We start from the raw sequence: 27,537 nt of genomic DNA on the forward strand, positions 1-27,537 counted from the left end.
GGCTGACGACCCAAACAACCAAGTCTGCAGTTCCCTGAGAGCATCCAAGTCGTTTTGCGCCAACGCGATCAAGACATCTGGGTTGTGCCACCCATGTGTTCTCTTGGTGTCCATGGACCCATTTCTTAGATCCTCCCCGACGGGAAGGCAGCTGTCGAAGTCTCCAAGAACCAGTCTGCCATCTTCAGCTATCATGATGTTAGAAGGCGTGATGTCGTTATGAATTAGGCCGAGAGAGTGGAGATGGTCAATGGCACTTTGAATGCCGTCCAACTGCATAGTGTTGTCCACCAGTGATCGCCCACTCGAAATAAACTCCTACTTGTTCAACCAGCGAGGATTGACCTTTTCAGCCAAATTTGGCCCATATCGCTCGAAACAGAGGCCCGACACTCGCCCACACGTTTCGCGATATCCGTAGTAGCAGGCAATATCTGGATGAGGGTTTCTCTTCAGTATCTCGCAAGTTTCAATTTCCCTCAGTATCAGGTTTTCCACCGGCCCTGCGTAAGCAGAGAGGCTCAGCTGTTTGACATAACAGTCATGCTGTGGCGCGAGTGTCCAAGTAGGCCTCACCAGAGGCCCTCGATCCTCCAGCTCCAGTTTTGGCGCGCTTTTGAGGTCTGAGAACATGACCGGTCCTTTCCTTCGGTCCGTCCATTGCGCGATGTAGGTGATGCCATTTTCCTTGACAATACCTTGCATGCGGTAAAACTGTATCTTGCCATCGACTCTTTTGAAGAGTTCACTCGTTTCGATGATTTCCATGGTAATGAGCGAAAGTGGCAGGCGTTAGGGTAGCGAGCTTGTTATGAACGTCGAAAGGGATTGCTGCCTGACCTTATGGTTGAAATAGTTTAGGCAACGTGCGACTCAGCTGTAGGTAAATGTGGCCAATAGGAGGCAGAGTGACATTATAAGTCCCTTTCGTTAGTCTATCGAGGGAGATATCTGCATTCTTAAGAATATGCTAGGTATATTTGGGCGACACATTACAGCCTGTTACTCATTTCAATCCATGCACTTAGCGGAGATCTAAGACGTGAGCTTGGGAAAACGGGTAAGGGGATCCATCATGGCGCCTATGTTGTAGAATAATTGGGTGGCTCGGGTGAGTAAATCATCAATAATTTTGTTGTTATAATTGGATTCTTAGGATTTGGTAAATACCAAATGGTGAGAAAACTAAAGGCAGGTGATTGGTGGGAAAATAAACTGTGAAGGGCGGTAGGGGAAGGACAAAGAAAGGGAAACACGGTTGTTACGACCAAGTTTTCTCGACCGAGAAGATTAGGAAGAGAACCAAAGGTTCTCATTTGTGGACTTAGATGAAAAAGAAAGAGAAAAGAGGAAGGCAATAACTAAGTCAAAACTCGAATTCGCAATACCTATGCCTTTATGAGTCAATCTACATGTTGGCAGCCTGCGCCCTTCATGCTTCTCATCTTAATTGCCACAACGGAGGATTTCACAGATTTTGCACGCTCACTAGTGTTGGATACTTGTTATTTCGTTCTCGCCCACTCATTAGAAGGCCATGGTAAGTGCTCATCTCAAACACTCGCTCTAGATATCACTAGATCCTTCATCAGTACGCACCATCGAACGTCCTAGATATGCAACTTGTTATGCTACAGATGAGCGCCTGAGGAAAAGTCACCATTTTACATGCCGCAACCGACGAAGGCCACGAAAGATTCGTTTGGTATTTGCTTTTAGATATTGATGATCCAAACTTCAGGGTAGTTCATGGATAGACGTACAAGGCTAAGCCCTGCAATTTCAACACGCAGATCTAGGAGTAATCCAGCGTTCAATTGTACCATACAGAACTGAAGTCGATGGGAATCAAGTGGTGTTAATTCTTCTACCAAGACAACTACTTAAAAGCTGCATCCGACCATGCGTTCCAATGCTCAAAGTTCAAAAAGTTCCACACAACATTTGGGTCGACGAGGTTGGCGTCGAAATCTCCCGGAATCATGGAAACACCAAGCTCCATATCACCCGCATGCGTACCCGTGCCTTCCGATGTGAAAGTGGGTGACGTAAAATTAGGCTGACTGCTGCCATCCAAAGCCTTCATTGCAGGCTCGGTTTCTGTAGTTACGCTGTTCTTCCGCGGTTCTCCCGAGTGAGTCTTTGCAGCCACGTGGAGAAGTTCCTTCACGATATCGGCGCATCTCCTTGCTACAGCCAGCATCTTCATCGCCTTGAAGATGTCGAGACTGAGCTCGATGTTTTCCATTACCTCTTCCGCAGGGAAAGGGCAGATATTAGAAATGAGAACATGAAGGAGTACCATGCAGGCATCCAACAGATACATGCAGTTGTACCACCTGAGCCTGGGTTAATCTATCTTATTAGTGTTTGCCGCTGGACTGGACCACATACCATGTCCTAAAATATGGCCTGTGAAGGTAGCTTGTGTGCATGAACTTGATGGTTTCTGTAGCAGCTTTAACGCATGCCGTGACGTGCCGTGAAACCGTCTTTCGGTCTGCTTCTAGGGTTTTGGAGATAATGAATTGTCGATGCAGTAGAATTCTTGCATTTAGAAATCCTGTACTTCTCGTTAGCAAGAGATCCTTGCAGTTTACTGCTTCGGTGTCTTTTTACGTAGTTTGAGAACAGTCTTTTGCTTCATGGCAAACTCGCTGTCTTCCAATGACGACAAATCAAAGCGCAACTGCCGTGGGAGGCCGGATTTCCAGTCATCTAGTTCCCGATCCAAGTTCAAAGCTGTCTGGGAAAGCCGCTGAAGTGACGTGTGGTTGCTGTGTAAACTCAGGTTGTCCGTCATCCACATCAGGATCTTGGCCAAATCAACCATGGGGTTGATGAGACAGTAGGCTGAGTTAGGGAAATGCTGGTTCTGTTGTCAGCAGTGTGAAAGCACCCATCGTTGAGGTTTTGACTAACTGAAGTTTTCGGAAATGGAATCGAATAGGAGCTTGGTGCCCGCAACCCTGATTGGCGACCTGCCGAGAAGCACATTTCACTGGACTGTCAGCACTAATTCCTCAAGGCTGCATCAGTTACCTACATTTCGTGTGAGTATAATGACCTTGAATGGTTAGCGGGCAAAACGCTACAGACGGGCGTAGCATGCTCACCACCATAGTAAGCTTTCCGGGCTTGTCTCGGAGCGAACATTTGTTGGAATTCCCATGGCAGATGCTGTTCTGATAGCCATGCCACTATACATGTAACAGCTGTGTGGTTTCAAGGCGTTTTGACCGAAGACAGACTATTGCGTCTCGTATTAGTCAAAAGACAGATTCAAGCCTTAGAAGGTACCCCACTGAGGATATTCAGATGCATCCAACTTACCATGAGGAACAACGTCTGAGCAGTTTCGAGCGAACTAGATTCGCAAATATCTTCCAAATGAAGTCTTGATCTTTCGAAGAATCTTCTTGCCAGACGAATCGGGGGATACAATGAATCATCCTCACCTGATTGCCCTGTCCGATCCAGAAACTCCCGGGTATGATCTTCCATGAGCAGTGATGTCTCCCCAGCCGTGATGGCCCCGATAGCAATGACCACATTATACAAAGCGAGGAATCTGGCTTCTCGACGCATTTGAGAACATATCAGAATTTCTGGTCTTGACGCCCTCGACCAGATCTCCTCCTCACACCGTTTGAGAAACCCCATCTGTTCCAGGATAGGGTGTATGTTGTGAAGATTCTGAAAGTAGAGGCGGGCACACTCGCGCTCGATATCTGTTGCTAAAGATGCGTCTGCCGCACTTAGGATCACGTCCGGACTGATGCCCTGTTGACACGAGTCTCGCCTCGCTATAGTGCTCTGCGGGCTTCCCTTTCCATACGGGTTTTGGCCAAGAACCCGCGAGTCCGGGGGTGTAGAGTAATCTGAGCTATGCAAAAGATTTACGATGGAACTCTGCTTCCCATGAGTGCCGACTTGAGGCTTCTTCTGCGTATTGGCCCGGGAACGTAGTCGTGCCAAAAAGTAGAAAGTTCCCGTCGGGCCATAGAATTCGGCTCCTTCGGTGTGTTCATTGACCTGGCCGAGACCATCCACTTCATGCTCTGATGAAAAAGATGAGTGTCTTTCACGTCCATACTCGTGCGAGTTCGACTGAGTTGCTTGTTCATGCTTGATGGGTTCATCTAGGCTGACTGGCGACGGATGCAGGTATTCAGGCAGTATCGCTTGTGACTGAAGCATAGACTGAGATTGGGACATAGACTGCGTCTGAGGCATTGGCTGAGGCTGTAAACGCTTTTGCGCCCTTCCGGGAGAGTCAATGGAGGGAGTCCTCTTTGACCTAAGGAGACAGTCAGACACATCGATAGATGGAGAGAGAACATCTACCCACGTACATCTCGTCCAGCCCTTCTTTATACGAGCATGAGAACTCGTGTCCTGAATTAACGGTCAGGAAAGTCAGTGATGTCGAGCCCGTAGATTCTCCGTCACTCACGGACACAGTTCGAGCAAGGTGAACTGCCGTCACACTGGAGATCATATCGTCAACATTTGTTTTTCTCTATCGGCTTCGTCATCAATAGAGCGACACCAACCTTTACTTTACGAGCCCGACATGTTCCACAAGCAATTGGCGCCCGAGGTCTCCGCTTTCTCTTGAGGCCTGTAGATTTCGGGTTATCCGAAGAGCCAACGCTCGGTGGGGGATTTTCCGTCTCCATATTTGGAAGGTAAAGCGTAAAGAAAATCACTTAGGACTGTTGCTTAAGAGAAAGGCTACAAAATGAAGACGCGAATTATGGGCGGGGATTCGGAAATATGAGCTTTGTTGCTCACCATTGGCAGGTCATCCGAACTTAGCCACAGACTGCCAATTTCGAGGGCGATGTGAGACAAGGAATCTCAAGTAGAGTTTCTGGCATGGAGCACATAGCGTCATAAGCACACTTAATGTCGTTGCAGCTTTGACAATGCAGTAGAAACAAAACCGACGAATCGGATCAAGGCTTTCCGGCTCGGCAAATGAGAAACCGTGTGTCGGAAACCATCCCAGCTCTGCATCGTGACTTCTAATCAAATGCTGCCGACCGTCTCCTGCAATAAAAACGGTTATATCTCGTCTCTTAGCCGAGTCTTTGAAGTGTTGGGAGGAAGCCGTTGACTGTTCATATACACTTTGACCAAACAATTTGGATGATGCTCGAAATCGCCTCGCCGCTTCGCTCTGATGGCACACACCTGCCTAACTTGTTAACAAGCGATTTAGGACCAAGAAAATTTCAGATGGAAGATGTTTCACACGAAGTACCGGTTCTGATTGCTGGTGGCGGTCCGACAGGTCTGTTCACCGCATACATGCTATCCAGACACGGTGGTAGGTCAGCCAGTGCAATTCAGACGGCTCTAACTTTGATGGCAAAGGTCGCTAACAACATTTCAGTAAAGTCGCTGCTCATCGAGAAGTACTTGGAGAGGCTCGCTGCACCCAAAGCGCATGCGCTTTGTCCTAGAACTCTTGAAATATGCAGGCAGTATGGGCTTGATACGGACAAGATTCGCCGTCTTGGATCACCACGGAGAGACGCCTGCTGGGTCAATTTCCTGACAAATCTGAGCGGTGAGAAAATTGGATCACTTCCGTACGAGCGTATGGATGCTGAAGTGTTGGAGAGCACACCTGAAGCACGTAAACCCATCCGTGGCGTTTTCTATTCCACTGGGCACGAAACAAACCGCTGACAGGGTATGTCTGCTCGCAGATGATACATAACATTCCTCAACCTGATTTTGAGAAGTTCATTTCCAATCAGCTACTTGGTGACCCAAATGTCGAAATTTGCAAAGGTGTTGGTTTTGTGTCTTGCGAACAGGTGAGTGTGGGCGTAAAAACACTTTGAGAAGAAATAATGTGAGTAAAGACTTACAGAGGTGTAGAGAGGCGACATAGTATTTACTGTGACTGAAGAGCTCGCTACCAAGAAGCGTTTTATTGTCACATCAAAACATGTCATTGGTTGTGATGGAGCGAAGAGCCAAGTCCGCCATTCGCTTGGAATTGGAACTGAGGGAGAGGATGGATGTGAGTAGTCAATCGTAATAACAACCCGTCTTCAGATTTCCAGGGCGCTGACAACTTCCAGACGAGACAATGATGACAATACACTTCAACGCAGACCTCCGACCAGTGGTAAAAGATCGCGTCGGCATGCTACACTGGATAGTCGACCCCGCCTGTTCCGGGTTTATCATAGCATATGATCTCAGTGGAAACCAAGTTCTTATTAGCAATTTTGATGTGAGATTTCTTGCAAGTTTTATAAAGACTAGAACTCATGGTACTTTCTAGCCGAAAAAACAACCGATAGAGACATGGAACGAAAAGCGTGTCCACGCCACTGTGTCTGCCGCAATAGGGGAAGATATACCACTAAAGATTTTGAGCCATCGACCATGGGTTTTGAGTCGAAAAGTCGCAAAACAGTACCGCCGGGGAAACGTCTTTCTGTAGTATACTCCACCTGTACTCTTAGATTTACGGTGGACTAACACAAGACAGAGTCGGCGACGCAGCACATTCTTTCCCTCCAACTGGTGGCCTCGGGCTTAACTCTGGGCTAGCAGACGCGCACAACCTTGTTTACAAGATCGCCGCTGTGCACCAGGGATGTGCTGGCCCCAGACTTCTCGATACATATGAGCCTGAAAGGAAACAGGTTGCCGCTGTTGCTGCTGCACAAAGTGTTAAGAATGGGAAGTCGATTTTCTCATTTCTTAAAGCTGTTGGTGCAGCTGAGAGCGAGGATCTGGTTGAGGCACGGAAGCGAATGTACCAAACAATACATGACCCAGCCAAGCAAGCATTGATATCAGACAATGTTGAGGGGCAGCGAGAGCATTTCGATAATGTTCGTAACCCTATGGGCCAGGTGCTCCAAGTGTTCACACCATGGCCACGTCAATGTTGGATTCGATTGCTGACTTGATTGTGAACAGCTTGGATTACACATCGGTTATGTTTATGGCGACGAGAAGCCACCTACTAATGCTTCGAGTTTTATACCAAAGTTCAAAGCTGGAGCTCGGCTCCCCCACGCTTGGATCAAGCTCCTAGGCCGGTATAATGGACTTCCGCAACAGCCAATTGATACATCGTACGTCGAAGAATTATCTGAAGCGCAGGTTGCAGCTCAAAAGTTTTCTACCCTAGATCTTGTGGTGCCGGGGACCTTCAATCTCATCACCGGACATCGCTCAGCTTGGAGTCAAAGGTTAATCGACACTGCGGTCGCGTTGGGTGAAGCCATCACTGTACGGCTATGGGGTGCTGATGAAGATTTTGCTTTTTGCACCAAGGGCCACCGTAGACTTTATGATCACGAGGGCGGTCTTTCTCAAGGGGGCGCCATTATTGTGAGACCTGACCAGCATATACTTGAGTGCTTGGGCCCTGAAACTTCTGCATCGGAAATCATAGATCATATCAAGAGACATCTAGATACAACATAATGTAGCAGACTCGGTATAGCGAAATCGAGTACTCAAGGCACACATACCATGTAAGTCACATCCTCAGCCAGATTTAAGAAATCAAATCATTGATCAACTCATGGATCCAACTCGGCTTGTTCACAGTTGATTTCACATATGTGTTCGCATTTAACAGTTCTGTTCTTGAGTTTCCCGCCAAGGTGTCACCGGACAAACCCGTGGTTCCAGATGACGATACAACACTGCAGGATCATTACTCCTTCCTAAGCTGAATGCTGAAAAACAGCTCTGATGTCACTAGCAAAGGCTTAGTCTCGGGGGACAGCCCACTCCGCATCAACGCCCCTGAACTCAAAATGTTAATTCCATTCTGGATCGTCCACGAGCTGCTGTAGTGGCTCTTTCTCAAAAGTTACCTGTAATCCAATTCCCTCATCGCTTCCAGCTGGCCCGTTATGCGTCGGGTAAACGATGGTCATTCCCTCGGTCACAGTATCGAACAGGTGCCGGAAGGTGGTGGGCTTGGCGAAGCCGAAATCCGCCGTGCATACATCGGCATCACGCCAGTCGGTCAAAACCAAGGATATGGGCGGGAAGGAGTTGACACGGATGGACAGGTCTCCCTTGTTGCGGATGGGCGCGAGCATCTGCCGCGCGCTGGCCAGCATCTCTCCTGTGACTCCATTCGTCATTTGGCGCGAGTAGCTTGCCAGATTGGACAAGGGCGCCTCAGATATGATTTCAGCCACGGTTAACTGCGGAACGGGGGACATGGCGGAAAGCGGAAATGGTAGCGAAGCAGAGGTTTCCTTGCATGCGTGGCGGCGACTTTTCTGACGCTCACTTGCCCCCTGTGGAACACAGGGCGTTGGTAAAAAGTAAGCAAAGTTGAATACAACGCTATATGGCACAGGAAAAACTGGTCGTAAGCATGTCTGATCATGATGGTCCAACCTAAGGTCACCGATACATAGGTAGTATCACTGACATGGCAGTGGCAGGAACCCGTCCGTGCTGTAATACAATATGATTCTAGACCCAGAGAAATCTCGACCTACACTACGTCTGATGATCGTGTATTTCTCCTTGCTGCTGGATCTTTCTGAGTTCTGCGTAACCGTGACATGGATGATCCAAACGATCTCCTTGTCCAGCCTGCCGCCAAGGTCTTGGGCGCCGCGGAGGTGCTCTGTCGACTTGGATTGGAAGGTCTTCAACTCGGTGACAGCCGTGACGCTCATGTCTTGCCCCTTCTGTATCTTGCGCCAGAGGCCGCTATCTGATAGGATTTTGGGCACGCAAGGGAATCAATTGATAATAAAACCGCAAAAAATCTCTGCATAGGCCTAGAAACAAATGGGGCCGACGGAGTAGGTGAAACCTGCCGCTTCGACGTATTGGATGGTCACGACAAGACGGAAGGCAGCGAAGACGCAGGCGCTATGTTTTTGGTCAGCTGTGCAGATGCTACCGTGATCCAAGGGGACTATGATTCCATTGCCCAAGCCACGTGCTTGGTACTCGCCTTTTTCCATTAGAAACTCCTATCGAGGCGTTCAATTCATAAAGCACCCCTGCTAATACCATTTTGTCATGATATACTCGCGGTTCAAGTCGATTCTGCCTGATAGACCGCCTTCGCTTTCCAAGTGATCTCGTCTAGCTTTATCAGCGACCCCTGACTTTATGAGCGGCCTCGCGGTGAAATACACTCAGACAATACAAGCCACTTTCAACCTTGTAACCCTCCTGCGTACGGCAGGCTCTCAGAGATACATTTTAGGTCCGTATGTTCGGATCCTGTGATCCGGACATGTTGATCCGGTGGTTCTGACGCCAGGCAGTGGCTGTACGGCGTAGTTCTCCCTGACGACGCAAAGAGCATTGTATCAGTACTTCAAAAGTCAAACAATAAAGGCTTTGGCTGCGATTAACGTTCCATAGCTCGCTCTCCCATAGGTCGAAGCTAACAAGCAACGCTTTGAGCGATGGAGTCACGCTTGTCGGCATAAAAAAAAGGAGTTATCCAACACGCTTTCGGTCTTTCTGCTATGTGAATCATTATCGTTCCTTTTAAAATTTCTGTTTGTCACACACACGTAATAAAATGGTATACAATGCAACTCATTCTAACTGAAAAATTGTCCATCATCACATCCAAGGCTCACCCCAGCAAACCGATAAAACCGAACCGTACGACTTCAACTTCTATATCCATTATCCAGCTGATGACTTCAATAAACCGGTTCCAGATTGAAATGTTATTTCAAAGAAAGGTCCAAATGAGTGAGGCGAAAGGTACATGCATCAGCACCCTGGCCAGAATGGACACAAAAAGCTCAACTGAATTCCTAGGCGCATGTAGGGATGGGATTGTCAGTCCAAAACCATTGAAATAGAATGGGGTGATCAGGGCCCACGCTAAGTCACCTGGGTTTTCTTTTAGCCTCTTGCACTTTGCGATTAGATAGGCAACTCTGATCGAGCCATAGACTAGTTCAAGCGTGGCGCGCGACCTTCAGCGGATCAATCAACACCCGCGCGCGTGTCTTTCTTTAAACTACTACAGAGCCTTCCATGACGATTTGCAGTCTGATCATGGCAACGCAGGACTTCTTGGGAGCCGTAACCTCACATCTTTGCCTGCTAGTGCCCTGGTCAGACGTCCTTGGTCAGTCTTTGAGCAAGAAATCCTGTGTTACTTTAGATATTGTTATGTTTGCGTGCAGTGTATACTATTGCACAACATCGCACTACCATCGTCCTGATCACCCTACACGGTTTCGCTATACTTCTATTCCAAATTTTATTATGTCACAAGAACGCTACTCCTGAACACTTGCCTCTTTTCGGGCCGCCGCTCATGCTCCCGGATCCGGGAAGCCAAAGTTACTAGTAACCGATGTCCCGTTTTTGAGTCAGTGGCTGAGACAAGCCGGAGGCAGTATGATTTCTGGCAACCGCCCCATTCTATCCTCAATACTGATATCATAGAAATCGTTGTCTGCTGTTAACTCTGTTTCCAGACTTAGATGGGCAGAAACAGGAGGGCCGAGGAGATAGTTGCAACCAAAGACGGGGCCGGATGGAAGACCAAAAGTAACACTGCAACTAGAATTATATAAATTCTGTCCTGCCCAATCTGCTTTACGTCGAACCGATGTTCTTTCCCCACGTCACCGTCATCTTGCATTTCTTGAGCTTTGATTGCAGGGGCAATTGACGATGGAGTTGAAACGCTTTCTCCGATGGGCAGCTCTCTCAGATAAGTCATACATGGTTTTGCCCGACAATGAGGATGGCAGCAGTGGTTTTACGGGCGAGCACTCAGAGAAGAGTGGTACCCGTATCAACGGCCGAATCCGAAGCGCTCTCTGGTCTCTTTTGCCTTCGTTTGTCTCGAGACCAATTCGCCGCAGATACGACTGTAGCTACAACGAAGACTACGATGGCACAGACGGCGCCATCCCCCATCCGAACTCGACATCTTACCTCAATGGCCTCCGTGGCATCGCATCCCTCATAGTCGCCACACAACACAACATCCAAGAATACTTTACTTTGATACACAGAGGATGGGGCGACCAGCCCAGTGACAAACACATCATCCAACTCCCTTTTGTCCGCCTCATAATTCACGGAAGCTTCTCGGTCGCCCTATTCTTCGTCATCAGCGGCTTCGCGCTGTCGTACGGACCCTTGAAGAAGATCCATCGTCGAACGAGAACCGAGGCAGTTGACGCACTTTCGTCGAGCATTTTACGCCGGCCCTTCAGGCTCTTCCTGCCCATCGTGCCCGTGCTGCTCTTCTCCAACATCGTTTTGATAAGATGGTTCGGCGCCTTCTACCAGCTCGGCTCGATGAACATACTACCGCCGCAGGCATCTTTCTGGGCCGAGCTACAGCACATTTGGGCTGAGTTTCGCCAGACCGTCGTGTCGCGCAATTCGCCAGCCACCATGCCTCAGATCTGGACCCTCAGTGTCGAATACCAGGGCTCTCTTCTCGTCTTCCTCTGCTGCCAAGCCTTGGCGCCCGTAGCAACGGTGCAGAGGTTCCTTATTATGGCTGCCCTCTTTTGGTGGCAATGGAGTCTCGGCCATTGGGCGCTCGGGCTCTTCCTGGCGGGCATGATAATCGCGGACCTACGAGAACTAAGGCCGAAGCTCCCTACCCTAGGCAAGCGCACCAAGTATGTCGCAGGCGCTGCGAACTGGTTCATGCTATTTATGTCTCTTTTCCTTGGCGGATGGCCACTCCAGGGCAATGGTGGGGTCACGCTGGGTTTCAGTTACTTCAACTGGGTGCCTACAGGAAATATACCGCAGCAGTGGTTCTGGTATAGTGTCTCGGCCATCATGTTAGTCGTGTCTCTAGAGAACATGCCAGGAGGGAAGCTCCAGTCGTGGCTGAATGCCCAATGGGTACTCTACCTAGGCGAGATCAGTTACGGACTCTATCTCGTTCACTGGATGGTATGGATGAATCGGTTAACCAAGGGGAATATTGTCTCGCTGATGACTGCGCCGGGATGGATGAGCTTTTGGGCGAGCTGGTCAAACTTTGTTGCCTGGCTGGTTGGATTCATGATGGCTTTACCGTTCTGCATCTGGATCGCGGACCTGCACTGGAGATTCGTAGACAAGTCGTCCGTAAGAATGGCCAAGTGGTTAAGCGATGCATTAGCATCAAAGGGTAGGGAGATTACCAGTGCCGCCAGGATTTAAGTCAAGAGGAATGTCAAATTATTGAGTATTCCAAGAGAGGTCACTGCGCCAAGAAACGTCAGTAACGAGACGTCTTAGGCTTTTTGAATGTTCTTCATAATGACTTCGTTTCTTACTTTGTATAGATTTAGGAGTTGTCAATTCGTTCTATCGAAGTCTAAGCTTCTGTTACAATCATATTAGCATAGCAATATCCCAGGAAAGGCTGTATATTAGGTGGTACCACATTGGGCCGATAATGGTCACACCAATGCAATGAACTATTTGACCAAATGATCCAGAAACGCCTAAAGACATGGGAGAGCTGCTGTGATACAATGTAAACGGGTTAGATATGCATCTCCCAATCCCTTTGCTCTCCTGAAGGTATGCTTTTATCGTGCCTTCTCCTGTCGACTGTTCCCAAGACACGCATCTTCCGCGCACCTGCCCAACCGACTCATGTGGCTTTTTTCCTCTACAATAATCCAACTGCTGCACTTTAGTTGCTTGTTCATCGCTTGTTCACTTATCTTAGGGATTATTGTTGGACGCGGATTCTTATTTTCGTTGACTTTCCTCGACCTTGAGGACCTTGCCCGTTTGGTGACGGCCGCATGGCATTCCCCTCGGGATATTTTGTCTCTCTAACGCCATCGTATCTATCTGTAATCCCTCCACAGTTTTGTCGACGGAATTCGAAGTCGGTCCCATGGGCCTGGACTACCGTGTAAGCTGAAGGCCCAAGGCGAGACCGCGGTGGCGTCATATAATGAGATACCATGTCTCAACGCTGAGTGAGATAGGTGGCCATTATTGGATGTGATCCCTCTTTTAGTGTGCCTGCTCCCATATTTCTATCCGCTTTCACTACACTTCTCCCCTGAGGAATGTCAGGCACCTCCGCCGAAAATCTTCTATTTCACGCTCACAATTCTTCAGATTTACTATTTGTTTACTCTAACTTTAATTAACCAACATGACATACTAACTCCCATCTAGGCCACTCACGGGGCCAAGTGCACGTAGTAAGATTCAGACCTCACTTAGGACTATGTGACTCCCAATTTAGAGACGAGGGCTTCCATGGCAGTATCTGATAGTACCACTCGTCATCCTCGTTCGCGTTTCACTTCGGAAAACAGTTACCTCCGAGCTCTGCTGCTGGCAAGGCCTTCAAAGCTATTACTTTCACTGAGATGAGTCCAATGTCGACGACCTGCTGCTCGATGACAGGTCTCGACCTTGTAATTCCACCACAGCCTGATCAACATCAATATAGGCGTCATTGAAAAGGAGGATGACATGCCAACGTCTTCAGGCTAAACAAAAACGGGCAGCACACGGCTGCGGGGTTCAGAAGACTAGCTCCTTAAAAGACAGTGGTGGCGTTGGTCTGGCCATAGGTAGTTAATCTGGCCCTAGCGGTCAATCGTGACGCTAGTTTCTTCTAAGGGTGCGGGACGCTTAGGCGCTGGTACGATGCCGTTTTCAGTGATAACCTATCATCCGAAAAATCATCAATACGCTGTTCTGAAGAAGAGGATTATCTTTTCCTGTTTTGAAATGAGGCATTACGGTTAGATGTTGGACAATGACGTTTCTGCTAACAGATGTCTTCGAGGATCTTGTTCGTCAGAGAGTACGACGATCTATCGCATAATTACAGTGTTTTTACAGGCATTTGACGTCATTAGGGCAAGGACTATAGACCAGAAGACTACTTTTGATATTACATACATCTAAGTTTAACTTCCTCTAGGCTAGGCCTAAGAGAAAGCAGATATGTTCTTAATCTTCTTGGGCCACTTAGTACATGGGTAGCTTGACCGAGCAAGTATCTCTAACCTTACAAGATTCGCCTTTCATTTGCCCTCGGTAGAATATACCTCCCAACTTCATAGCTGATTTAGCCATATAACGATAGTTCGTATACTTGATCACTAGCAAGGTTGCACCATTCACAACAATCGGTCCTGAGAGTTCTCACGACCGAGGAGGGGTGGGGCCTGCAATCGCTAGTGGGGCCGTGTGGTTCCCAACCTAATTTGCCGGGCAGCCTAGGAGATCTTGATCGTCAACTTAGTGCCACTATGTCACTCAGGTGTGGCTAGATCACCCGACGCCTTAAGATAGTAATTAGAAGCGCGAGCAAAGTGAGCAGGCAAGGCAAGGTGAATTGCTACATGACTACAGCTTACAGACTAGGTTATGTTAGTGTCTGTTACCGCGAAGATGTTTACAGAAAGCAGTTAGACAGTATACGCTAGATTGGTGGCCTGCTGTCAGGCGCCTAGAGGGGGGGCACCGGCGCGGCACTAGTGGGGTCGTCGGCGGGGTAGCTAGGGCCGTACCAGCAAATAGTTAAGGGAGTACAAAGGGATCCTAGCTAAGCGTCTAACATAGACTTTAACAATAAAGGCTAGCTATCAAGACCAACGTTAAAGAAAGGCAATAGCACAACGCCGCTGTATTAGTGTTATAGCCAGGGGAACTGGGCTCAGCCAAGGGGGAGGGGACGTAGGAGGGCATATAAGGAGCAGCTGCAGCAGACCTAGGGGAAAGGCAGATTGAAATAACAGTCAACACCCACCCCTACCTGTGCCCATCGTCGACCTCGTTACTCTGTACGACTCCAGCCACTGACACCTGCATGGTCTGGTTCGGGCCGCCCCCCCCTCATCCATCCATCCATCCATCCATCCATCCACCTGTCCATTCGCAAGTCACACATACCCTTACCTGACCCAGCGACCGCGACAGACGCAAGGCGGCGGCTAAAATACAACCTACCCTACAGGATCAGTAAGGACAGCATTTGCTTTCTTCAAGGGGCAGGTCCTATAAGATTATAGAACCAATGAAAGCTTTTGAAAACTTTACAGTGCAGAATCTCATGTTAACGTCGTGCAATGGCCTAAAAGTGTACTCCTCCTACGATCAGATTAAGGCCGCTGTGGATGCATACCGCATTTGGTCACACAACCGCAAGATTGTGAATAATAATACTTAGGTTGAAATATGCCGGACCGAGCTAACTCTTGTTAGTGCCTTTTTAAGCAGGAGCACAACTTAAAGAAGACTTGGGTGATGGTGAAAACACAGAAGAAATCGAATATATACGTGTAGGCAGCATTAAGTTACTACTTGTAGACATAATCGCGCTGTACGTCAGCGCTGCCGCCGTAAGTGCAATCGAGGCAAATTTAACCCCCAGAATTACAACATTGGCTATTCTTTTTAGTGTTTTTGCTTACTTAGTCAAATTGCAAGTAGTTCAAATCAAACACTATAATAAACGGCGTCATCACTTCTTCCTAATCGGGTAATATATTTACATCACGATGTTAAGTAGCAGCCCGAACCCATTCTAAGAGGTCATTCAATTCTTGTTTAGCCAGGTTTTACTGAGCTGGAGACTATCTATAGTTCTCGGCATCATCAAGAGCCTCTGCAACAAGAGGGTCAACTTGACAGTACTGAATGCCCTCTCGCAGGTCGGCTGCCATTGCCTGAATAGCAAAGACGTCGATAGCAAGCCGGGAAAGCTCCAGGATGGTCTCCGCATAGTCCTTTAATTACCAGATCGGGTCAGAGGTAGTCTCCAGAGGCTGACAAAGGTAGAAATCAAGGTCATCCGTCCAGGGCGGCGTGTGACGGCGCCGGCTGTTGACCGATTGCCAGAAGTAGGCGCCGTCTCCGTCCCCAGCTCCAGACACCGGAAGATATACTGGCGTTGTATTATACTTTCCAGTCGAAAAGATGCGAAAGAATGTCCTCCATACCATCGTAACCTCCCAGAGTCAACTATACCCGTCGCTGACAGCCCAGCCCTCACAACGCTTCGTCTAGCGATAAATGGGTTCAAGAATCATCGCAATCTCTGCAAGAGTCCTCCAGTAGTTAGCAGAGAGGAGGTCTGACTCTGGGATATACTTGTTAACAGTATTGTTATTGTTAGTTGCTAATATAAAAGCTTAGATCTCCGTCTTCTTCTTTACAGCCCCTTTAATCATAAGAATCTACTTCTCCATCAAGTTCCGCTGTTTAGTATAACTTAGGCCTCCCGGTGTGATTCAAAGAAGAGCCGGAAGTCAGAGCTGTTGTGAACCTCCACCGCCGCCTTCTAGTACCATTCTGTCCATTGCAGAAAGACCCGCACGAACTTGACGATGTTCCAGAGGCGGTCGACTCCGGCACCAGAGCTCTAGATCACCAGCATGACGGTTCATAAACTGGTAGTGATCCAACTTGGCCTCAAAAATCTCTTTGTCGGCGCCGAAAAGGAAGGCCCAGGCCGCAAGATTAAGGATATGCCCATAGCACCGCATACGCCGGGCCATACACGTCCGTCTCCGTGATCTCCAGGCAAATGGGCTGGGAGAAAGCCCAGAGGCAAGTATCGTTGTTCGTAGCGTTATCAAAGATCGTCACTCCAACTAGATCCCAAATCTGATACCAGTCAACGACGCCGACAAGGGTCTCTAAGAGACTTTCGCCACTATGACTTCCACGATGCTGTATTCAGGCCAGGAGGTAAGACTGTCTATTACCGTTGACATCAACTAAGTGACCAGTGACTGCTATAAAGGCGTATATATTCGGTGATGACTATAGATCGAATGATAGATATATCTTTGACGCTGCTGAATAGAGCCCTCCTGTCATTGTGTCCTCTCCACGTCAAAAGAAGTCTCCGAGACAGTCCCAAATCGAGATCCAGCCACACGGGATCTCGCCAGCGACCTCCATATTATGGTACTGAAAGATCTGCTGAAGGAAGCTATTCTCGAAGTGGGTGAACGGAAGATCAGCGGAGACGATTGAGGCAACGCAGAGATCTCTCATTTTTATGATCTTTTGGCCTTTGGGATGCTGACGCTGGCGAGGTGGACCCTCTCATAAGGAGAGGGCGTTGATGCTACAGTTGAGGAAGACGAGGTGGTGCCTTGAAACTCTTCATCCGACTGGGCCGAGATCTTGGAGATGTTATGGCTACTATAGTATCGCTAAAGTGTGATTTGTATACATCAGAAGCTTGTAGCAACATACCGAAGTAGGTGCTTTTGGGTAGCAGCTTCGTCACTTTTGCTTCCGACAGGAAAACACTAACCGGGGGACATAACTCCCCACTCTATCCAATTCAATCGTTCGGATCACCACGAAACCCAGAGAGAAGCCAGCACAAATTCACAATGCTCGCTACCACGAGCACTTTCGCTCTTCACCTGTGCCGGCTGCGCCGGTGCCAGCTTCTGCTGCTGCGGCTAAGTTGACCGTGGTGATAACGTCGCCATCGGAGCAGCCGGCGCGGAGGAGACGAGTGCGACGGCCGGGCGGTGGGCGGCGTTGAGGAGGCATATTTCGGGTACGATGGAGACGAATCCTGCGTTTAGCAGGCAAGGACCTTCAAGGGTGTCAGGAAGATGGAATGCGAAACCACAGAGATGGTCAGGACGCTCTATGGGATGGATTCGAGGTGAAAGGTCCCATTGTCCATGCCATGCAGATTGATCCTAGCGGATATCGTCGATCAATTGTTCATGGAGCCGATCATGTTGTTGTTTACGCACAACGATTGAATGGAAGTCACGATTTTGGGGGCCCAAAGTACATATAGTCTATGCAATGGATCGGATATTGCATGATCAGCCACGAGAGATTCCATTGATCTCACGGGCTTTTTGCTTCGGTGGCCTTAGGCTAATACTGGGGGAGGCGACAAGAGGTCACAAATTTCAGGGCATGATGGACTCAAAAGATCCACTGCCGTATGGGTAGCATGCAAAATGACGGAAGGGGACCTCCAGAGAACGGGTAGGAAATAAATGAGAACGCAAAAGACCTAACAAAATTCGGCAGATTTAAAGTCTATTAAACCATCCTCAATGATATATTGACTGGAGGACGGTGGCGACCCACGCAACTCCGGCAGAACTGATATGAAGTAACCCCCTTCCTGCGGTGAGAGAGCGCAATTGGCTGCTGCAGGCGGTAGGAGAAAAAAGAATGGTTGGCTGGATCACCAGCGGATACCGATTCGGTGCTGACGCATGAGAATCAGGCTAGGCGCTTCCACCTGAGAGGTCACGACCCATTTCCTATGGGAACCCGCAAGACACTCTCGTCAAACACCAAACATCGCTTTTGCGTTTTGTCGCGATGCCCTCACACGCATCGCGTAGCCTTGTGAGATTTGCGCCGGGCCCGGATTAACTATTAGTCCGGTCCCTTCGTGCAGATCCACCACGTAGAATATGTATTTATTTATTTTGGATAAGGTAATCCTATATATAGAAATCTAAGCTATTTTCCTTATATCTTTTTTACCCTAAGTAGTAACTCTATAATAGTTATAAGCCTAGCTTATATTATACCCTTAAACTACTATGTCTGGAGTATACTATAAGCTAAAAAATCTCTTTTAAACGAATTATCTTTATTCTCTTAAACTAATATCTTTAATATATCTATTTCTATTAAAGCTATAAGAAAGCTTAAGACATAAAATAATTAGCCCTTATAATATATAACCCTTTAGCTTAAAGTAAAGTTAAAGTATATCTAGGAATTTATTAACCTAAATAGACTTAAATAAATAAAAAAAAATAAACTTAAATATCTTAATAAAATCCTAAATACTTTAAAGATTTTTACTTTTAATAAATTTATTATTAATATAAATCTTAAATAAACTAATAATAAACTTTTTTTAATAATAACTAATTTAAATATTAAAGTTATATACTAAATATATATTTTAAATATTAATATAAAAAAGGTTATTTAAAAATAATAAAAAAAGGTATTTAATATAATTAATATATAAGTAAAAATATTAATTATTAAATTACTTTTTAAGTTAACTTAAATAAAAGCTTTAATATAAAACTAAATAATATTTTATTTAATATTTAAGATTTTTAAGTAATAATATATACTAAATAACTTATTTAGCTAAACTATTATTTAAGAAAAATATTTAGCTTTATTAGATTAAGTAGCCTTAAGTATTAATTTATTTATTTAGTTAATAGAATAATAAAATTCTTATTTTTATATAAAAATCTTAAACCTACTAAAAGTCTAAGGTACTTTTACTTTAAGAACTTTTCTAAGAGTAGTATTATATAGAATTACTTTATTTTAGGTAATTTATAAACTTATAGAAATTATCTAAAATAAAATAATAAGCCTTTTAGTTAAAAACCTAGATAACTATATAATAATTTTAATTAGTATCTTATAAGAAGACTTATTAATAATAAAATACTATAAGAAAAGACCTAGTGTTTATATAACCTTAATAAGTTATTCTATTATATTAACTAAGAATAATATATATTATTTTTTACTAAAGAACTTAAATAAAATATATATTTATAGCTATTTATACTATTAGCCTTTACTTAAATATACTTATATAAAGAAAGCCTTTACTAGCTATTTACTTAGACTAGCCTTAATTACTAATAATAACATATAATAAATCTATAATTAAATTAATAACCCTTAGAATATAGACCTCTAAGCTAAACTTACTTAGAAAGGGTAGCTTTAAGTAATCTCTTTGTTTTAAAGAAAAGATCTTAAAAGATATAATAATAAGGCTAATAATAATAAAAATAATAATAATAGATCTAATAATAACTTACTATTAAAGGTTATTATATATATTATTAACTTTATTTTATTTTAACTAAACCTAAATAAAGCTATTTAGAAAAAGGAAGTTTATAGTATTTTTATTACTTTATATTTTAGCTTATATATTCTTTTATATAATACTATATTAAATAACTATAAAGCTATTTACCTAGTAAATAACGTATTTCTCCTAGAGCTAGGTATAGTCTAATGTTACGACCCAGGAAAGCGTTGGTTAACGTAACCACCTGGAACGAACCCACGAGGGACCAGGGGACATTCGGGCTCATGTATGCATGATCACGGCGCTTACGGGCAAGGGTCGGAACGGAAGAACTATGGACAGATCACGTGATGATAAGAAAGTGATCAAGAGATAAGGTGATCACTGGGAGCGATCACCAAGTGAGCAGCTCACCCCGGACCCACTCTAGTTGATCACCATCAACAGCATCACGATAGGGAGACATCAGTATATAGACAGGACTTGAGCCTGGGGCTCAAAGACTCTCCATAGCTCTTCAGCAATCAACTTCGTGATTCACTCTCTCATAAGTGACTCTTAGATTATCCTTCTGTTGTGAAGCTATAAAGCTATCTACGCCTAGACGTGCCTGACTGATCACCAGACACCAACAGACCAGCAAGATTACCAACAAGACTTACCTTACTGTTACCGAGTATCGACCTCAGCTGCCTATTAGCAGAAAACACCACTGTCGGATATCTGACCGTAACACTTTGATTGCTCCTGTTTAGTAAGTTGACCTTGATACTCACCAAACAGTAACGATGTCCTCCAAAGCCACCCCGACTTCATCTAGCGGATCCAAGGGAAAGGCGGTCGCACCCCCTAAACCCATGAGCTTGGACCAGGAAATGAAGGGCGCCGAATCCTCTAGCGACGAGGACGACAATGCTGAAATGGCCAAGCAACTCAAGAAGGCCCACAAGGACATCGCGGACATGCAACAGATGTTCAACAACAACGCGGCACTCCTTGACCAACTTCGGGCTGAGGTCCAGCAAACCAACAATCTCAGGGAAGAAGTTCGCACTCTCCGAGCTGCTGCCAACATCATCTCGACCCCAGTGGATGGGCGGGAAAAACTCAAGCTCAACTCCCCCACCACCTACGACGGGACCCCTGGAACGCTTAAAGGATTCTTGATACAGGTCAGGACCTACCAGACGTTTCACTCTGGCAACTTCCGTACGGAAACGGAGAGAATCATCCATGCAGGCACCTTCTTCAGAGGACGAGTCCTCTCTTGGTTCGAACCCTACCTAGAAGACTACCTGGACAGTGAGACGCTGGAGCACTGCAACCTAGAGACCCAGCAAATCTTTGGGAGCTTCGCAGGATTCGAGTACGCCTTGAAATCCTTATTCCAGGACCCAGACGAGAAACGACAAGCCGAGCGAGACTTGGCAAATCTCAAACAAACCAAGTCAGCCACCAACTACGCTGCAGAGTTCCGAAGAATCTGCGCACGACTTGATTACACCGACGACACCAAGATCTTCATGTTCTACCAAGGACTTAAGGAAGAAGTAAAAGACGAGCTATCCAAGCTCGACCGACCCAACGACTTCCTACAATACGTGGAAATCGCAGTCAGAATCGATACCAGGCTGTACGAACGGCGAAAGGAAAAAGGAGAAGCACGCCGCCCTCAGCCGAATACCAGCAAAAAGTATGTGCCGCAGGGACCTAGGAACTCGCAACCCAACTCGTACTGGCAGAACAACCAACAACACAGTAAGCCGAGCACCTCCTATGGGCAACACAGCGGACCCATGGACGTTGGTGCTGCAACCAGGAAGCCTCACCAGAACCACCGGGATCCGAAGGACTTCAAATGCTACAACTGCGAGAAGCCCGGCCACATAGCTAGAGACTGCAAACAACCTAAGCGACTCCAGAACCGACCCGTACCTGAAGGCACTAGGAAAGCCAACGTAGCAAGAAGGGAAGTTCCCCACGAACAAAGGAACTGGACCACCTGCTTCGACGACAACTGTTTAGTTCATCAAGAACTGAAAGAGCAAGCCGGATGGTACCCACAACAGCCCAAACCCAGAACTGTGGCAATCTCCCGACGAACCCAGAAAGGAGGCCACCCAGAACAAACCACGGTTCAGCAACTGGAGCAACGAAACCAACAGCTAATCACCAAGCTCATCCGAGCCAAGGAAGCTGCACAAAGCAAGGAAGACAACCCCTGTATGCCCGACACCCTGAAAGTCATCGAGGAACGACTCCAACTACGCATACAAGCCCAAGGGAACTTCCAGAAACAATGGGCACTCGAGGAGGACCTCGAGAACGCTCTCAAGGAGGAAAGGAGCATCAAACCTGGGAAGCCCACTAAGATAGTAGCCGTGGGACGGAAGCAACCACGACGACCCAGATTTTCTCCTCCAAAACTCGGGTTCAGGGAACCCACACCCCAGGAGTCGATTGAAGTACTTGGCGAGAAAACAAGCTCTGAAGAAGAACATGAGGAATCGCTTGATGAGTTCGAACCCTCGAGCAAGCTCGAAAGAAAGGCTGCCAAGCAACTCATGGATCTCAGAAGATCAAGCCAAACCTCTACGCAATCGACATCCTACAAGGATATTGAGAAGAAAACCAGGACGATTACATTCACACCATTCTCAGAAGAAGAAGAATCCTCTGACGAATCGGACCCTGGACGAGAAGTCTTCCGTGAAAGGGAAGCACAGCTCTACGAGGCCAACCAAAGCCCAACTCATTACGACCCGGACGAACCAATAGCTGCGCAAGCGAATGTCGACTTCAGCGACGACCCGATGGTCAAAAGGGCTTGGCCCACCAAAAAGGACTACCCTGAGTACCGACCACAGTACGAAAAGAATGAGGACGATCAAGAAGTCTGGTTCTATGGAACAGACGATACCGGAATCGACGGGAAACCAGTAGTATCCGTCCTAGAGGAACCTATATTCGGAGACCACGAGTACCTCGACCAAAAACACGCACGCCACACCGAAGTATTCTGGGCCGATTGCATCTACGACGAATGCCAGTTCCACCTCCAGGACAAGGAACTTAACGACTTCTTCCCTCGACGAAGGAAGCAGCAGCCGATTCCCATGATCTACCTCCACCACCAACTCGGCACATGGATAGTCAAGGAATTCAAAGCGAGCTGGTTACACATGCAACCCAGTCCGGAACACCCGGTTCTGTGCTACAACGGACTGATCAAACACTGGTCCAAATGCATGCACGACGAATGTATGATGCATTACGTAGGCAAAGCCAAAACCTGGAGAACCCAGATTAGGGAACAAACCCCCCCGAGATAAAACCGGTGGACATGAAGGGGAAGCAAGCCCACCGACACTACTCAAAAAACTAGGGACGCCAACTGCACAGGGACAGCAGAAGGCGACACTGAGGAAGTCCCTATACCTCGCCACGACGACAGACGCCTCACACCTGGTTCTGAGCGTCTACATCGAAGGACAGCCCACTCAGGTCGTAATTGACAGTGGAGCACAAGCAAACCTGATGTCACCACGACTGGTGAATCAACGAGGAATCACATGGAGATTCAAGGAGGAACCATACACCCTGCAAAACGTGGAAGGAGAAACAGTTGAGTACGGTGGAGGCACCATTGACAGAGAAACCGCGCAACTCTCTATGGTTACCCATGACCGTCAAGAACATCTGATCTTCGACATAGCACAAATAGGAGACATGGATGTCATCCTTGGAATCCCATGGTTACGACAACACAACCCGAGCATAGATTGGAGAACAGGCCAACTCCAATGGAGAGATTCGACTGCGAGGCAGCGTTGCAAGCCGCAACCCCCGAGTGAATCAAAGCGACACAGATACGTCGCATACGTCAAAAGAATCGAGCCCACGAAGGACGAACAATTCGAACAATTCATCAACGATCAACGAGAGGAAGAACGCCTCTCTCCGATCCCAGAACAATACCGCAAGTACACCAAACTCTTTGCTGAAGAATTGGAAACCGGCTTGCCTGAACATAGCTCGTACGATCACGAGATCCCGCTCAAAGAAGGAGCACACCCGAAGTTTCACAAAATCTACGGACTGAATGAAACGGAACGCGAGGCACTTGACAAATACCTCGAAGAAAACCTACGCAAAGGTTACATCCGACCATCGACATCCCCTGCAGGATACCCAATATTGTTTGTACCAAAGAAAAATGGCAAACTACGACTCTGCGTGGATTACCGACAACTCAACGATATTACAATCAAGAACTGCTACCCGCTACCTCTTATCTCAGAATTACGAGACCAGCTGTACCACGCCAAATGGTTCACAGCCATCGACCTCAAAGGAGCCTACAACCTGATCAGGATGAAGGAAGGCGAGGAGTGGAAGACTTGCTTCCGCACCAGGAAAGGCAACTTCGAGTATCTAGTCATGCCTTTCGGACTCACCAATGCACCCGCCACCTTCCAGACAATGATCAACCACGTCCTGAGAGAATTTATAGATGTGTTCGTTGTCGTCTACCTAGACGATATACTCATCTACTCTCGTACCCCCGAGGAACACGAGAAGCACGTTCACACCGTACTCCAACGACTACAAGAAGCCAAACTACTAGTCGAACCCGAAAAGAGCGTATTCCACAGTCAACGAGTCGACTTCTTAGGATTCACCATCACACCAGGAAAGATCCGGATGGAAAATGGAAAAATCGCGGCCGTCAAGGACTGGCCCCGACCTCAAAATGTCAAGGACATCCAATCCTTTTTGGGATTCGTCAACTTTTACCGACGATTCCTCAAAGGATATTCCGCCAAAATCAACCCCCTCATCAAGCTCACCAGAAAGGACGTACCCTTCGAATGGACCGAAGAACAAGAAAAAGCCTTCGAAGAAGTCAAGCAACAAGTTTGTTCCGAACCAGTTCTGATAATCCCAGACCCAAGAAAACCCTTCGAACTGGAAACCGACGCTTCAGACTACGCCATCGGTGGACAACTCGGCCAACGCGACGATGAAGGAAAGCTACACCCTTGCGCTTTCTTCTCTCGAAAACTTAGCGGAGCCGAGCTCAATTACCAAATCCACGACAAGGAACTCATGGCAATTATCGAAGCTTTCCAAGAATGGAAACCTCAGTTATCCGGGACCAAACATGAAGTCAAGGTCTACACCGACCATAAGAACCTCACTCACTTCACCACCTCTAAAGTCCTCAACAAACGACAGATCAGATGGTCTGAATTCCTGTCAGAATTCAACTTCAGAATCATCTACGTCAAAGGATCTGAGAACGGAAGAGCTGATGCCCTAAGCCGAAGACCGGACCACGAAACCCCGGTACCAGAAGAAACCCAAGTCATCCTCAAGGAGGACAAGAACGGTGACCTTGTCCCAGCACAGAAACTCATTATGATCGGTACCCGTGTCAATACCAGCACGACTGGCAGGATGACACCTGAACAGATCATGGAGATTCATAGTGCTAGGGCCCACGGACACCAAGGAGTTACCAAAACATTTAAACGAATTCGACAACATTACGACGCACGAGTCACTCGAGCAGAAGTGGCTTCAGCAATCAAGGATTGCGACATGTGCAAGAAAAGCAAAAATAGTCCACACAAACCATACGGACAATTGCAACCACTACCAGCGCCACCAGAAGCGTGGCACTCAATCTCTTTGGACTTTATCGTCAAACTCCCCAAGTCAAAAGAACCACTCACGAAAACCTACTATGACAGCATATTGGTCATTGTCGACCGACTCACGAAATACGCATACTTCATCCCGTACTTAGAGTCAAGCACGGCAGAAGACCTAGCGTACGCGTTTTTGAAATACATCGTCAGCAACCACGGATTGCCCAAGGAAATCGTATCCGATAGAGACAAACTGTTCACATCCAAGTTTTGGAAATCCCTGATTTCGCAACTAGGAGCTGATCACAAGCTATCGACCGCTTTTCACCCACAAACCGATGGACAAACCGAACGAATCAACCAGATACTGGAACAGTATCTACGATGTTATGTCAACTACGACCAAGACAATTGGGTACCATTGCTTCCAATGGCCCAATTCGCCTATAACAGTGCTATAGGAGAAAGCACACTGAACTCCCCATTCTACCTGAATTACGGATTCGAGCCTACGGCATATGGAGAACCTCGACAGGGACCACGAGCACTAAAGGCTGTGGCAGATTACAACAAATTACGAGAAATCCAAGAGAATGCCACCAAAGATCTCGAATTTGTCAGGGCACGAATGAAGAAATACGCCAACACATCAAGGGTTGAGGGACCAACCTTTGAAGAGGAAGATAGCGCGTATCTTCTGCGACGCAACATCAAAACGAAAAGACCAAGTGACAAATTGGACTACAAAAAACTTGGACCTTTCAAAATCATTCAGAAAATCTCAGACGTCAACTTCAAACTCGACTTACCAGACACAATGAAGATACATCCAGTTTTTCATATCGCACTGCTTGAACCAGCACCGCGAGGATCAAACACCAACGACTGCATCATCGTGGAACCAAACGAACCGGAGTACGAAGTCGAACGAATCATTGACGAGCGAGAGGAAAACGGAGAAACACAATATCTTATTAAATGGAAAGGATACGGACACGAGGACAATTCATGGGAGCCAGTCAAGAACCTCCAACACTCCCAGCAACTCCTTCAGGACTATCGCGAGTCCCAGAACCCTCAGCCACGAAACCCTCAACAGGCAGCTCACCGAAGGACTGCCAGGACGGATCGCTAGGATCAAAAGACTCAAGGAAGGACAGGTCAATTGCACCAAAACCACCACTAGCCTGTACCTCGTGAACCGCCTCAACCACCGGATCGACGGGCGAATCCGCAGGCCACTCAGCAGCGGCCTCACGACCCCTCTTGAAAATCATCCGTTTCTCTTTACGTAAACGATCGAGCCGGGCAAGAGACGCATCCATCTCCGCCTGCGCAAGACGGAACAGTTCTGCTTGCTTTCGCAGTAACTCCGCCTTCTGACGAAGCAACTCTTCCTCCTGCTCTTCAGCCTTATCCAGACGATCGGCTTCATTCAGCAAACGATCCACTACGATCATTAGAAAGCCACACACCTCGGAACCACGAAAAACACTCACATTCGCAAATCGCATTATCATCCCCATCACAAGAGCGACCCCGGCGAGTACACTCTTGACACTTCTGGAAACCCGCAAGCATCTTGCAACGGATCCCCTTGGAACGACACCAACTACACGGCATTTCGATTTCAATTCCGTGTTCACGAATCCTCAAGGAATCCGCGAGACGGCGCTTGGTGGAAGAAGCCTTGCCAGATTTAAGAGTGTCTGACTCTGCCGCATTAGTCACCAACGACATGGTGGAAGAAAGATGAGAATGAGATAAACCCAGGGACAGCCCGCGGCGGGAACCCACTTACCTATATAGGTCTAAGGGGCTAGACCTTTGGAGGGGAGACCTGATGTTACGACCCAGGAAAGCGTTGGTTAACGTAACCACCTGGAACGAACCCACGAGGGACCAGGGGACATTCGGGCTCACTTGACTTGACTTGATTTCCTACTCGGTTTTGGCCGCTTTAGTCAGCAGCTATGCCCGGATAGCGGGGTTTGGCTAACAGCCGACGCGCTCCGGGTATTAATCCGTCGCGCCCCACTTCGCCAATGCAAAACATCGACCAGCTGTCTCCAAATT

At 47.2% G+C, this 27,537-nt stretch overlaps 5 protein-coding genes across 5 annotated transcripts; 2 read left to right on the top strand and 3 right to left on the bottom strand.

Annotated features, from left to right (window-relative positions):
• Positions 1–1,879: 1,879 nt before the first annotated feature.
• On the bottom strand, positions 1,880–2,248 carry ColSpa_00013 (uncharacterized protein; the record flags this gene model as incomplete). The annotated part of the gene is made up of 1 exon (XM_049266225.1): positions 1,880–2,248. One exon carries the CDS (start codon positions 2,246–2,248, stop codon positions 1,880–1,882), a length of 369 nt encoding a protein of 122 aa, XP_049122182.1.
• A 348-nt stretch (positions 2,249–2,596) lies between these two features.
• Positions 2,597–3,156, bottom strand: ColSpa_00014 (uncharacterized protein; the record flags this gene model as incomplete). Its single annotated transcript, XM_049266226.1, has 2 exons — positions 2,597–2,853; positions 3,117–3,156. 2 exons carry the CDS (start codon positions 3,154–3,156, stop codon positions 2,597–2,599), a joined length of 297 nt encoding a protein of 98 aa, XP_049122183.1.
• A 4,652-nt stretch (positions 3,157–7,808) lies between these two features.
• On the bottom strand, positions 7,809–8,690 carry ColSpa_00015 (uncharacterized protein; the record flags this gene model as incomplete). Its single annotated transcript, XM_049266227.1, has 2 exons — positions 7,809–8,204; positions 8,508–8,690. The coding sequence occupies 2 exons, from the start codon at positions 8,688–8,690 to the stop codon at positions 7,809–7,811; spliced, it is 579 nt and encodes a 192-aa protein (XP_049122184.1).
• Positions 8,691–10,725: 2,035 nt separating this feature from the next.
• On the top strand, positions 10,726–12,177 carry ColSpa_00016 (uncharacterized protein; the record flags this gene model as incomplete). Its single annotated transcript, XM_049266228.1, has 1 exon — positions 10,726–12,177. The coding sequence occupies one exon, from the start codon at positions 10,726–10,728 to the stop codon at positions 12,175–12,177; it is 1,452 nt and encodes a 483-aa protein (XP_049122185.1).
• Positions 12,178–22,032: 9,855 nt separating this feature from the next.
• ColSpa_00017 (uncharacterized protein) lies at positions 22,033–23,139 on the top strand (the record flags this gene model as incomplete). The annotated part of the gene is made up of 1 exon (XM_049266229.1): positions 22,033–23,139. One exon carries the CDS (start codon positions 22,033–22,035, stop codon positions 23,137–23,139), a length of 1,107 nt encoding a protein of 368 aa, XP_049122186.1.
• Positions 23,140–27,537: the final 4,398 nt, after the last annotated feature.

This window comes from Colletotrichum spaethianum (genome assembly GCF_022836535.1).
Source record: "Colletotrichum spaethianum MAFF 239500 DNA, contig01, whole genome shotgun sequence".
In the NCBI taxonomy this organism is placed as follows: Eukaryota; Fungi; Ascomycota; class Sordariomycetes; order Glomerellales; family Glomerellaceae; genus Colletotrichum; species Colletotrichum spaethianum.